Source organism: Hakea prostrata, chromosome 2 (genome assembly GCF_041222555.1).
Source record: "Hakea prostrata isolate BN-2017 chromosome 2, UWA_Hpros_2, whole genome shotgun sequence".
Classification (NCBI taxonomy): Eukaryota; Viridiplantae; Streptophyta; class Magnoliopsida; order Proteales; family Proteaceae; genus Hakea; species Hakea prostrata.
In genome coordinates, this window is record NC_142601.1 from 55,240,967 (window position 1) to 55,255,672 (window position 14,706).

A 14,706-nucleotide genomic window follows, 5' to 3' on the forward strand; every position below is an offset into this window, starting at 1 on the left:
AGAGGGGGCAGCCTTGGCAGATGCCAACATGGGAAGAGAAGAAGTCCGCAGGAGAGCCGTTGGTGATGATGGAGAAGCAGGGCAAAAATATGCAAATATTGATCTAGTGAATAAAAGGGAGAGGGAAGCCCATGGAAGAGAGGACATCACTAATGAAGTCCCAGCAAATGGAATCAAAAGCTTTGTGAAGATCTACCTTTAGAAGAGCAGCTAGGGAGTGGGCGGAACTATCAAAACCACGGACAATTTTCACGCAAAGAAGGATGTTGTCTGCAATACTCCACCCTGAGATGAAGGCAGATTGATTCAAGCTCACAAGGGAGGGAAGAGCCTTTTTTAGCCTATTCGCTAGGATCTTAGAGATGTATTTGTAGAGGAGGTTACAGAGGGAAATAGGGCAAAAATCGGAGAGAGAGGAGGCCCCTTACTTCTTTGGGATGAGGCAAAGGAAGGTTTGATTGATGTAGGATAACTGAGAAGGGTTGAAAAAGAAGCTTCAAACAGCCTGAACAAGATCATTCTCAATGAAATCCCAGGAGACAAGGAAAAAACCCATACTGAAGCCATCAGGACCCGGGACCTTGTTGTGCTTATGGGATCGAATGGCAAGGAGAATCTCTTCCGATGTTGGGATGGCACAGAGAGAAGTGGCGGAAGAAGGATCAATGAATTTATTGATGAGGTTGGGAGGGAGAGGGGTGCGGGAAGGAAGGGAAGCCGGAGGCATGAGATTAGAAAAGAAAGAAACTACCTCTGTTTACTCTTACTCCCCTGTTTAAAGTTTCACCCGTCATTCCCTAGAGAAAGTGAACTATTACCTCAGCTTTTCCCTTGATAATTCAAAATGGCAAAATTAACCTTTATTTTTACCCCTTGAATCATGTTGATTTTTTTTCTCTCTTTCTTTGCCCTCCCCCCCCCCCCCTCCCTTTTCTCCCTTTTTTGTAGGAACCATTGCCCTTGATGCATTACTTTTATTTTCTAAATTTTCTTTCTTCTTCTTTTATAAAAGTTTTTTTTGTCCTTACTCCCTTTTTATAAGAATCCATAATTTTTTTTTCTCATTAAATTTTTCTTCCTCCATCTTTTATCAATCCACTAAACATATTAATGTAATTTTTTTATTTCTCCATTTTAATAAGACATCAAAGGAGAAATTAAAACATTAAAACATTTTAATTTCCTACAAAAGAGGGGAAGGGGAAAAGGGGGGGGGGGGAATAAGAGTACCTAATCACATGTACTGGATTCATGTATAAGAGGATGAAAGGAAGGGAGAAAACTTAACTGATTAAAGGGGTAAAAATAAAGAGTAATTTGGCCATCTTGAAATATCAAGGGAGAAGGAGAGATAATAGTTTACTTCTTTCTTCTTCTCCTTTTTTTTTTTTTTTTTTTTTTTTTTTTTTTTTTGGTTTTTTTTTTGGGGGGGAGGGAATCAGAGGTGATACTTTTGACAGGGGGTAAGAGTAAATAAAGAACAAGTATAGGAAAGATAGAGAAATTTTCCCATCAAGATATTCTAAGAAAAGAATTCCACACAAGCTGGCTCAATTGGGCTCACAAAGATTTTCCACAATCTGGAGCATCAGTGCAATTGTAGGTCTGGGAGAGGAAGCATATGCAGCATTACCCTCTGCTTTGCTGGAAAGACTGTTTCCGAAGTTTTGAACCCACAACCAAGAGGTTGCAGTAGTTCAATGCAAAATCAAAAAAAAACACCACCACCCTAAATCTCTCAGCCCAGTAGCTCGTTTGGACACCCAAAAAATCTACCAAACCGTCAAGAAAGTTAACCTTCATGGAAGGCTGCAACTATATGCTGATTTATCTCCAAATGTTGATCAGAATGGATCAAGAAAACTCACAGAGCTTTTCTAAACATGCTGCTCAATGGATATCTTTGACATAATACAGCTGAACCTGCGAGCCTGATTAACTCGATCGCATAAGCTGATCCGATGGCCAGAATTGGCCCTGGTTTATGCTGATTAATAACTTAACCCATTGGGGGGGGTGGGGGGAGGGAATCAGAGGTGATACTTTTGACAGGGGGTAAGAGTAAATAAAGAACAAGTATAGGAAAGATAGAGAAATTTTCCCATCAAGATATTCTAAGAAAAGAATTCCACACAAGCTGGCTCAATTGGGCTCACAAAGATCTTCCACAATCTTCTAAATGCAAAGAATATTAGAAAAAGGGGGGATGGGGGGAGCATCAGTGCAATTGTAGGTCTGGGAGAGGAAGCATATGCAGCATTACCCTCTGCTTTGCAGGAAAGACTGTTTCCAAAGTTTTGAACCCACAACCAAGAGGTTGCAGTAGTTCAATGCAAAATCAAAAAAAAAAACACCACCACCCTAAATCTCTCATCACAGTAGCTCATTTGGACCCACAAAAAATCTACCAAATCATCGAGAAAGTTAACCTTCATGGAAGGCTGCAACTGTATGCTGATTTATCTCCAAATGTTGGTCAGAATGGGTCAAGGAAACTCACAGAACTTTTCTAAACATGCTGCTCAATGGATATCTTTGACATAATACAGCTGAACCTGCGAGCCTGATTAACTCGATCGCATAAGCTGAACTGATGGCCAGAATTGGCCCTGGTTTATGCTGATTAATAACTTAACCCATGAGGACCCAATAGGGATGTGTTTGGACTTGCCCTACTGTGCTTCATTTTCCAACCTTTTGACATCTATTAATGGTTGACCATCATGATGTCTTTTTCAAATTGCTTGAGTCCATTTCTCATTATGCAACACTTTGTCTCTCTGAACATGATTATATCGCTATATTCCACTGGAAGAAATGACTTCGTTGATTTCTGCATTAGCAATTTTTCCCCTTTTTTGGTGTGTCACTGAAAATGTGAAGAGTAAAGATGAGAACGTCTAGATTGCCTGCTTTTTCCATTTTCTTTCCTGTGTTTGTACTTTGTACCCAACCATGAGGACATTTTGACTTGCTTGAAAGAGTAATATACTGCTAACTGTTTCCTAACATTGCCAAAAACTGTGTAGGTTGATGTAGTGAGATCCTTCAATGATACCGATGGACCCCAATGGAAACATTCACTTTTTGGAAATCCCAATGACCCTGAAACTTTCAGGTTTGTATTCCCTTGTGTTCTGTCAATCCATATTCCCAGTTCTTTTTTTATTTTAAAAATAAGTTTTTTCTCCATGAGTGTAGTTTTGGAATTAATTTACCTTAGGAGAGATTGATCCTTTTCTTTCCTCTGTCTTCCATTTTTTCCCCCTTGTTGTGGGGGGATGAGGGCACAGTGTAAAAAAATAATTTACTTAGCAAAGAGAAATAGAAAGGCTAAACCACATTGGAGCATAGGAGCGTTTTCTTATTATGGGTTAAGATCTCCAGGACTTCTATTTGTGTTTTCATTCTCTAATTGCTCTGCAGGAGAAGGTGTGAGATTGCAGAGACTCTTGCTGAGAAGAATTTTGACTTGGCTTTCCAAGTAATATATGAATTCGCTCTTTCTGGTATAGACTTATCATGAGCTTTTTCAGTTTTACATCCATTTATTGCAGATTTTTTCTCTCACCTTTTCTTTTTCTTTTAATTTTTAGGATTTAATGCTGTTTTGTACTGTTTCCTCATCCTACTCTTCAATTGCTTTTTCTCAACCTATGTTTTATGCTTGCAGCTGTTGATATATATGCTGCTGTTGGAGCATCACTTGCAGAGAGAAAGAAGGGTGGTCAACTAACAGACTTTTTGAGGAATATTAAAGGCACAGTCAATGATGATGATTGGGACCAGGTATTGTTTATTTAATGTATTTTTCTAGCAAACCTTTAACCTTTAAGTGGTTGATGGGAACTTCATTAGGAAGGGGAACACAAAAAGAAGAGAAGCGGGTAATGAAAATAGGAATTATTGAAGATGATGTTTTCATTTATTGAATGAAATATCTGGTGTGGTTACAGTGCTTCTAAACTTCTTTTTTGGAGTGAATATAATATATCAAGCAAGGACTAGAGTAAGAAGGATCTTCATATGGTCTTTCTTGACCTAGAAAAGTCCCTAGAGAGTTAATTTGGCAAGTATTGAAGGAGGAGGAATGTTTCAAGTAAATATTTGGACATAGTTAGGGGTAATGTAGAATGGTTCAGTGACAAGTGTAAGAACGGTAGGGGGCCAAGGTGGTGAAATTCCTAATTACAATGAGTTACATCAGCTGTGAAACTCCGCCAGTGTTTGCTGCTAGTCCCAAGCCTAGGTAAAGGAGGAGAGTTGGCACCTCAGGTTAGCAGCTGGCACCGGAAAAAACCCAGCCAAACCCTTTTTACAATTTAGTTACATCAAGGATCAGCTTAAGCCCTTACTTAGCACGTATAAAGTTGATGATTTAACTAGAGGCATTCAAGATTAGGTTCCTTGGTATATGCTTTTTGCTGATGACATTGTTTTAGTACATGAGACACAAGCAGGGTTTAGTGTCAAGTTAGAGATATAGAAATCAACTTTGGAGTCAATATTTTAAACTAAGTAAAACAAAGATGGATATCTAGTGTGTAACTTTGGACATACATGGATGGAATGATGTGGTAGAACTTGACGAAAAAGGGATTCCACAAAATTATTTTAGGTACGTTGGCTCAGTCATAACAAAGAAGGTGATATAGAGGACTGTGTTTCCTAGAGAAATAAAATAGATGGATGAAGTAGAGAGGTGGATCCATGATTTTGTTTGATTGATGCATTCCTTAAGTACTTTTTCCAAGGATAATTGTATATGACTATGGTATGACCAGCTATGATCTATCATGTTTGTTGTTAAAAAGCATCATACAAATAATTTCTTTGTAGCAAAAATGAAGATGTTGTGATGGATGAGTTGTAAAACTAGGAAGGACAAAATAAGAAATGGCCATGTTAGAGCTGGTAAGGAGTAGCTTCGTTAAATGGTGCACTATGATAAAGTCATTCGAGGTGGCACGGTCATGTCCAATGGAGGCTTTTAAATGCCCCTCTATGGAAGAGTGATTTAATCCAGATTGAATGAACTAAAAGAGCTTGGGACAGACCTAAGATAACCTGAGGAGAAGTTAAGAAGAAAGGTATGCATGGCTTAGGCCTTGTACATCTGATTGATATGCAAAGATCCATGACCATCCCCACTTAGTTGGGATAAGGCTTATGTTGTCTTCATAAAAAGGAGAGCCAAAGGGAGTGCTAGGCTCTCATCACTATAAATATGAGCTTCCCAGCAGCAGCATTACAAGCCAAATCCCACAAATCAAGAAAACGGACCCTCTATAAAGGCCTAACCAGCCACCTGATCTCAAATGGAATACGGTCAAATTTGCTTAACCCATTTGCATGATCATGGTGAGAGATCTCACCACTTCAAAATACCAAGATCTCGATTGAGATGGCGAGATCTCGGTCGAGATATACAAAATTTATGGCATAAACTCGGTGGCCCATCTCATTGAGTTGTAGGGCCTCAATTGGGCTGAAACTTGGTATTTAGCCTATTTAAGGCCTTTTGAATACACTGGTGGCCTTAGATTTGTGAGAAAATAACCCTAAGTATGTCTTCTAAGTCGACCCTATGTGTAAAACCAAAATGCTATGAAATGCAAGGTTAGACAACATGTAATGTAGAGATATCAAGTAATTCAAGTTATCAACTATCAAATATCAAATACATTACACATCAAACTATCAAAGAACTTAAATGTTTCCAAAATTTTACAACCAAAAGAAGTTTTAGAGTTTTAGTAAGTCATAAATCATAATCCATAAGTTCACAATCCATAAATTTGTTTCCATAAAAGTGTAGATCAAAGCAAGTAGATCAGCATATATTTATACTAGATTCACACACCCATTATAGAACATTCTATTTGAAAAAATTCAAATTTTGGGGAAAATCTTACCTTTGTTGAAGATCTAGTTGAAATAATTTAAATGATGATAATCTAATGTTGTAGATGTGTTAAGGATGTTTAGAAGTTGAATCCCCAACAAATTCTGACCAAAAATCAAGTGTCCGGCAAGTTTGGAGGGTTGCAACTAGAGAGAGGCGAGATATGCCTCTCTCGAGCGAGATAGGGGATTTTAAAACCCCCTGAACTAGGTGGTTCAACGCAAGATGGCGAGATCTCGCTAGATGGCAAGATCTCGTGGCGAGATCTCCCATATCTCAAATCTCGTCTCTCCTCTCGTCCCGGTATCCCAAAATAGCGAGATATCTCGCGAGATCTCCCACCATGTGCATTATTCCCTCTCTCTCTCCAAATAGTCTTGCTACAAAACCTAGCTTTCCCACTTTTCCTGCAGACAAACTCCTTATGAATTTAGTATAGGATTCTTCTCTTGCTAAGATACCATCAAATAAGACTTAGCAAAAGCCTTCAAAGTTTCTTCCTCAATTTTAGCTAGCTCCCGTCCGTCTATCAAACCTTTATGTCCTCACCCTGCCCCCCCCCCCCCAAAAAAAAAAAAAAAAACTACTAGGGGCCGATTTCAAGTCCATCTTTGTGTAACATCCTCTACAAGTTCATCGCCAAAATCCTATCGGACCACCTTCAGCTCATTATCCTTCTTCTAGTCAGTTCTAATAAATATGCCTTCATCTCCGGAAGAAGCATCTCATGCAAAACTTCCTTCTCTGTCTTGAGATTGTGAAGGGCTTTGATCAAAAACACAATCCCCCGCTACCCCTCAAGATTGACACGCATAAAGCTTTTGATTCTCTCCGGTGAGACTTCCTGAAAGATGTCCTTAACCTTACATATCCCCCCCCCCCCAAACAAAAAAAAAAAAAAAAAAACCCTGGATCCTTAGCTGCAGTTTCACACTCACCTACTCTGCCCTTGTCAATGACTCCTCTACTGGCTTCTTCTCTCCCAATTATCAAGGTTGTCCTCTTTCCCTCTACCTTTTCCATTGCTTTGGATGTCATGTCCCAAAGTATCCAATCCAACAATGACCTCCACCTGATTTCCTCCTCTCCCTAGGTCTATGGTGTCAATTTTTGGACCGAACCAAACCAGCCTGTTAAAGCCCAAATCAAACCAAACCGAGGCTTATTGGACGGGGTATGGGCCTAGGGTTAAAAATTTGATCGGTTTCAGGCTGGTTTGGTATGACTAGTTTGCTCAAACTGCTACCCAAACAAATAGTTTAAAGTACCCTAACCGTTATAATTACTTAGGGTTTTAGTTTTTATAATTATTGGAATTAACATCACTACTAATCTATTTTTGTGAGTGGTGAAGGAAATAATAGACTGTTACTATTTGTTTCCAAATTGTGAAGTGTGGAAGTATTTGTTTATACTAGTTCTTTTGTTTGGTAAGAAGTATTTTTGGAACAGATTCTGTTATGGAACTTTCGAATAGGTTAAACAGGTCAGCTATTGTAAAACTATTAATTGTGTTGAAATGATAGCTTTTTATGTTTCTAGATTGAAATCTCATGTGGTTTTTTAATAGAACTATGAGTTTATTTAATGAGGTTAAAGAAGTTAAAGAGACGATTTGTTTGAACTCCAACTCTGGAAAGGCAAGCTTTTGTCTTATGGGGGTAGACTTGTGCTAATAAATGGTCCTCCAATCCTCCTGCATCTACTAGTGTGGAGTCTTTGCCCTTCTTAATACTACAATTCACACTATGGAATCCCTCTTTTGTAGCTTTGGGAGGGTCAACAATCCTAGATACCTCCACCCAATCAGCTACTCCTTTGTTTGTAAGCCTAAATCCACAGGTAAGCTAGACACCCAAAAATCAGAGATTTCAGTAGTGCTGGTCTCCGTAAACTCATTTGGAGGATTTCTAACAAAGAAAGCTCCATCTAGGTTAATTGGGTTGACTCCAAGCTCCTTAAGAATGATTCCCTTCCAATCCTTCCTGGACCTTGTGAAATCTCCTCTCTCTCTCTCTCTCTCTCTCTCTCTCTCTCTCTACCCTTTAACCATTTCTGCTATGTTCTTAAAAAGACAGGTGGCTCTTCTATCTCCTTCTGGTTGGACCCCTGACACCGTCTTAGTATCTGTTACCATGTGGTAGGAGCTTGGGCAGTCTACACCTCAAGCATACTGAGTTTTGCTATCTCTTCCACTACATAAACTCTGGGTCCTGGTCCCTCCCTTCCCCTTAACCCCATGAACTTTACCCTATTTGGCCTCTCCTTTCTTCTCCTCTCCCCTTCTCCCCTCCTAGGATCAGCTCTCATAGCCCCCCTATAGGAACTCAACCTTTTCCAAGCCTCTTGGAATCACATTCGCCCCCTCCCCTTTATTCCCCTAGGGTAAACTTGTTTAGTTCGAAGGTCACATTCCGCTTCAAGCTGATGTTACCAAGCCCAATGCCCTACATGCCCCCCCCCCCAAAAAAAAAAAAGGACCACCGGAAGAAGGCCCATGGCCCAAGACAGCCCCTTGAGCATGCGGCAGCAAGGGTTGGCCAAATTGCCTTAGAGGTATTTTGGTCATTTTCCATGCCTCTCCCGGGGATGTCCTTAGTCTAGTTAGATTCCTTACCTCTTGAGGATTCTAAATCTATTTTGTTTTCTTCAATTGGTTGAGTCAAAAGTCAGGGTATTTCAGGGTCCTAGTTGGAATCTAGTTACAAGATCCCTTCTAGATAATGTTTGTCCTGTTTTGATATTTTTTGTGGTCCTAGTTAGTTTGGCAAGTAATTAGAGTTTTACAAGTATCTTGAATCTTCCTTATTTTGTGGTTGAGTCCAAGTAGGTTTTTAATTTTTAGTCTAAGTCCAAGTTTTTTCGGGTGAGGTTATATATAGCCCCCATATCTCCTTGTAAAATTTAGTTGGAGAATAATAAAATTGAGCTGGGAATCATGGAAGACATCTCACAGTCTGGGCTGAAGGTTTGAGTCAAGCAATCTGAATTTCCAGAAAGTTCTTCAACTCATGGCAGCATTCCACAAGCTGTAAGTGCAACCAGCCCCCTCCCATCTCTCCCCAACACCTCCCCTACCCATCGGCAACACCTCCTCCTGCCATTGCAACCTTCCCAGCCGTTCCCCAACCCTGCAACAGCAAGAAAACCCTCCCCCCTTCTTCTCTTTCTTGCAGCAGACCTTTCCCTCCCCTTGTCCTTTTTCTTTCCCGCCCTCCCTGACTGTTGCAGTAGATCTGAAAACAGGAGGGAAGGGGGGGGGGACAAAAAAAGGGGGGGAAAAAACTTAAAAGAGAGATAGAGAGAGAGAGAGAGAGAGAGAATCAAGATTCTTGAAAGAATCCAGCAAGAACCCCTTCCTCTCTAACGGCAAGCTCCCAATCCCCTTTTCCCCAACTGCAAGCTTTCCACACCCTTCCTGTCCCCATTCCATTGATCCTTGTTCTTCCTTCCCATTTGGGTTTGTTAAAGCCCTAATATCTCTCAAACGCTTCCCATATTAACCTTTTCCATTCCTTTTCCTATCAACCCTAGTTCATCCCATAGGATCTTTGGGTACCCCAACCCTAGTAATTTCAAAACCTCCTGCCCATCCTCATTTTGTTAAAACCCTAAACCTCTCAAAACCAAGATACACAATAAATTACCCATTTTCGTTACCAAAACCATCCCATACGATATCCATAAGTTTCCTATCTTCTTAAAACAAATCCCTAGCCTTTTATTAGCCCATTTATTTGATGGTTCTCTTTAAGGTTAACCCATACCCTGGGTTACATCACAAGCCTTCACTATTTGGAGAACCTACTCCCAATGCCTTCCCACCTAGTCCATGCTACTCCATCATGATATCCAAGTCAACCCTTCCAGCATCTTTTGCACTGTTGAATCTATACCCGTCTCTTCTTTGCCTGCCGTTTCTCTAAACCCATTTGGCTTCTTGCCCTCTCTTCCTTCTGACCTAGATCTAGACTTCCCCAACCATTTGCTACTGAGAGCTGCTGGATTGCCTCCACTTTGGAGGGATCTACGATTGCCAACATCACAGGGAAACTTATGCTTGGCGCTTGCATCTCCCACATTTGGATGGAACATAAACCTTGGGAGATGGAATGCCAAATCAAAATCCCTGAATCAGGTTTTGGGAGCCATTTGTAAAGACATTTCCTCCAAACTCGTTCTTCTGCCTCTCAAACCTCTTGTTGATACCCCAAAGAACAAGCACATTGTTGTTACTTGAGGCTTAGAATCTCTCTTTTGTATACTGCCAGGCTTGATTAGCTCCCCCCCCCCCCCCTCTCTTTTTCCCTTGCAAGCTCTTTCTTTGTTCTTCCCTTCAGGGTGTGTGTGTGTGTATATATATATATATACGTATATTGAATGGGGATGTGGATGGAGGTTTCTGAGGAGTACAAATAATCTCTGGTTTTTCTTTTTTTTCTTTTTTTCTTTTTTTTTTTAAAAAAAAAAAAAGATTTGGCAAGCATCTGGAATAACTAGTGAATTACAACTCTACTATACCGCAATTGGTGCATTGGTCTTTGCAGCTGCTTTTTGCTGGTTGCTCCCATTGTCACAAAGCTTCTCCAATATATATAATTGATGCACTGATCCCAAAGAAAGCTGGTATTTAGCACTGCTTGCTTTCCTTCGTGCCAGATGGATGACCTGCATACCAAATAGCCACGACCAGCAGAAGAAATGCATGTGGTTATCCAAAAAGTCCCTGTGAATTCATGATGGACCCACCTCCCAACTCCTAAATTATTGAAAGCTCGGAATATCAGAGCTGCATCTCCTCTGAACTGATCCTTCTGAACTTCCCATGGAATTAAATATTTAACAGTAAATGTTGATCCTAGAGCTTCTGCTTGTTTTAATGTTTTCCTCCACATGCCAGGTCAGATGATTTAGAAATTTTTACTGATTTAGTGTTTTTCCCCCTTTGGCATTCTCATATCTTTGTAGGTATGTTCTCTTGACTCCTTTCTCTTGAACACATACTGTGAATGTCACCCCTCAAAAAATAGTAATATACTTTTAAATAAGTAAATAAACAGGATCCTTCTTAGCCTTGTATCTTGGATTTGGAAAATGAAATTTCAAGATCAGTTATGAGTTATCACTTGCAGGATATGAAACATTTAAGTGCTGTTTCATTTACTTGGTATAACCAAACTTATTTCTCAGCTGCTAGAAACACTCTTTTCAAATTTCACAATTGTTTATCTAACATTGGACATGTATTTAGAGTTGCAAGTAAAAATTATTATCTTAATATTCTGTATGAGTTCTTACTTTTCTTCCTCAGTTTCTTATAATGCATTAAATGGTTTTCATTTTGACCCTATATGTTTGTTAATCAAGCTTTACAACATTCGCTTCTGTGTTGATTTAGGTGTTGGGTGCAGCCATAAATGTATATGCAAATAAACACAAGGAACGCCCCGATCGTCTCATAGACATGTTGATTAGCAGCCATAGGTAATTCTAGATCTGTACTTTTTTCTCAGTAATTTCCATTAATATTTATGCAAAAAAGAAAAAGAACTTGCTGACTGTCTCAAAAACATGTTAATTAGCAGCCAGCAGTAGTACCTACTACCTAGGTCAGTACTGATGTCAATTTTTCAGTTTTTCATTGCCCAAGGTATCTAAACTAAAAAGAAAGAACTCAAAGTTCTAGGTATAATTTATTGGGTAATATTCATTTGGACCCCTTAAGGTTTGACCTAAGTCCCCTTTGATCCAAAAAAATTGGCATTTCCATTTTCCTCCCCGATGATATCCAAAAAAGACCAACTAAAGACACCGTTAATGTGCAAACAGTTTCCATTAGTCTAGTCATATTTATGACCAAAATATCATTATACCTTTTTGACTTCCTTTCTATAAATGGTAACTATAAAACTAATCCAAAAGGTTGAAAAAAATAATAATTATGACTAAATTCTATAATTTGGTTAAGATAATATCTTATTCCATCATTACATTAATTTAATACCATGTAGAAAGTTATACAAAGATTTAATTTAAAATCAGCGTGTAACAATGCGGATCAATGTTCAAATTTGGAATTTTTTTAAGAAAATATTTCATTCCTTAAAAAGCATCCAATTAGTTGCACAAGTCTAGCAGTTCTTTTAGATGATGGTGGTAGTGCCCAAGTTTAACTATCGAGAGGTTAAAAAGTATTATTTCATAGAATAAAATACTTTTGACTGAATTATTGAAGTTAATCATAATATTATTTTTTCAACTTTTTGTTAAAAACTTTTTTTTTTCTTTTTCTTTTTGGTAATATTAGTTTTGGTAAGGTGGAAGAAAAGAAATCAAAAGGGTATAATGGGAACCGTTTGGTTACTAGCAATGTATCCTTAATTAGTCTTTTTTGGATACCATAGGGTAGGCAAATGTAAAATGTCACTTCTTTTGTATCAAAAGTGACTTGGGTCAAACCTTAGGGGGGTCCAAGTGAAATTTATCCCTTCTCATTTCCCAATCATATATGTACCATTTTTAGTTTTCAACGACTGATCTAAAATTTTGCTTGCAGGAGAGTTCTAGCCTGTGTGGTATGTGGCCGTCTTAAAAGTGCTTTCCAAATTGCCTCTCGAAGTGGTAGTGTGGCAGATGTTCAATATGTAGCACATCAGGTTCTTTATGCTCTCGACAGACTCTTTTTGCCAAGGCTGCATGTGTTCTCCTTTTTTATCCTTATTCATTTAGATACATTTAGAGATTTATTTTTCTTAACCTACAAAAAACAACTAAGAAGAGTAAGTCCTGTCAAAATACTGCTACACAGAGTCAGTACTCCGTTGAAATTGATTTGTGCCTCAATAACTTATGCAAAACTACAAAAATAAAAGAATAAAAAATAAATAAACTTGGTTGTTTCATGGTAACTCAGATTTTGAGCTGCACTTAAATTTTAAGGTAACAAAATGACTTTATCAGACATTTTCATCTTTAAAAGACATTGGTTTTGTTCAAGAGACCCAAACTGCACAACTTAGTTTGCTTCAAAACTTTGCACTTAGTATGTTGCTGCATCACCGTAGTGTTTGCAGTTGTATCAGAGACTGTTAAGCTTAGTGTTATGTTAGTCCTCTGATTTAACTATCCTTTGTTTCTTAAACAAGTAATCTTCTAATTCTGTTGTGATTTTTGCAGGCATCACATGCAAATTCTCTCCCTGTACTTGATATGTGCAAGCAGTGGTTGGCTCAATACATGTGAAGTGGCAAACTGCAATCACTTCTGGAGTGTATGATGGGCTAGTCATGAAGCAAAGCTGATCATAACTGAAAATAAAACACCTTAGATGTTGTGCTGCATATTATGCCAGTGTATTACGTGGGCATTAAAATGCGTAGGAGAAAATCAGTTCAGTGTGGAAAAAATTCTTTTACTTCCTTCAGGCGGTTAAGTATAAGCAGTCGCAGAAACCAACAGATGCTTGGTAAAATGAAAAATGAGATTGCGTGGATGTATATTTACACCCGAGTATCTTCGATCAGGACGGAAATTTCTGGATAATGACTGAGATATCTGTGATTGTTTGATTTTAGTATCTGATGCCGTGAAAATCACAATGCAGATGAGGGCTAAAGACATGATGTGTCGTGTGTGGAATCACAGATGGGGTTGGTTTCCTCAAGTGCTGACTACAGAAAGGGAGGGGTGTTGACATATCCAGCCAGTTTTTTTTTTTCCTTCTTTTTCCTCAGCACACCCTGCCCCCCCCTCCCTCCCCCCCCCCCCCCCCCCCCCCTCTCTCTCTCTCTCTCTCTCTCTCTCTCTCTCTCTCTCTCTCTCTCTCTCTCTCTCTTTCACTCTCCATTTTCATATTTTCAGTTGACCAATTGTACTAAGTTTAACTCTGAAGCAGCTTTCAGTTAGAAATTTTCACTTTAGGTTAATCAGCCAGATCTGTTGCAGTAGGACTCTGGTTTTTCGTTTTCTTTTCTTTTTCCCCTTTACAAACTATTCTAATCGATGTAAAGATTTTGAGTTTGGAAAGTGCTGGTTCCTTCATAAAGCTGAGCTGAACCTGAAGGTTATCTACATTCAGTTTATGACACAGTGTTATACAATTGAACTACAAGAAGGAACATCCCTATGTCAATTATTGTTTTCTTGGATATCTGAAGGCCTCTCTGATAATGGATGTTTCAGCACTCAGACTGGGCTTTGTCTAGAGACCGCGATGAGCCGGATGATAAGTGAGATGTGATGAGATCAAGAATCTGCTGATGCGAAGCAATTTCAATACTGTTGTGACCTACTAGATCTTTTGTAGAGAGAAAACTGTATTCTTTATATGCTGTATAGTTAAGCTGTTGCAAAACATATATGAGGGTTGGCTCATGCACATCTGTAATAGAAGACAAGTTGATGCAAGTCCACCTAAGGGTGTTTTGGAATAGTCAATTTTGTTTTTGAGTTTTCATTACTATTCTTTAAACGCAGACTGTTTAAGTTGCCTCTGGAATGATGTTCTAGTATGGGAATATTGAATATTTCGTCTTTGCTGTCTCGACTATCAACGACTCATCCAAGTGCAGGTTGACAAGAAACTTCAGGGTGTTTCTTTTCACCCAAAAGAAAAAGCTCTGGGGTGATCTAGATCTTCTATCCACTGGGGAAGGGGATTGTGCTTCACCTACACCTGTCGAATTATACGCTTAAGAGGTTTGCCTTTGAGCATTGACAAGGAACTGGAGGCAGGCCTTCTTAAATATATAGTGAAGGGTGTGAAGGGAACACAATCGTCTGTCATTGTGTATCGGAGGAGT

At 39.0% G+C, this 14,706-nt stretch overlaps 1 protein-coding gene across 4 annotated transcripts in view; it reads left to right on the forward strand.

The window, feature by feature from the left end:
- Positions 1-13,649, forward strand: part of LOC149024982 (zinc finger FYVE domain protein) — a 112,776-nt gene extending 99,127 nt beyond the window's left edge. For 3 of the 4 annotated variants that reach the window (XM_089145164.1, XM_089145166.1, XM_089145167.1), the window contains 6 exons: positions 3,030-3,118; positions 3,427-3,509; positions 3,674-3,789; positions 11,304-11,389; positions 12,462-12,561; positions 13,082-13,649. In XM_089145164.1, coding sequence (XP_089001290.1) covers positions 3,030-3,118; positions 3,427-3,509; positions 3,674-3,789; positions 11,304-11,389; positions 12,462-12,561; positions 13,082-13,147 — 540 coding nt within the window. In that variant the 3' untranslated portion in view covers positions 13,148-13,649. The remainder of the gene's footprint in view (positions 1-3,029; positions 3,119-3,426; positions 3,510-3,673; positions 3,790-11,303; positions 11,390-12,461; positions 12,562-13,081) is intronic. The other variant, XM_089145165.1, reaches the window with a different exon arrangement.
- The last annotated feature ends 1,057 nt before the right edge of the window (positions 13,650-14,706 follow it).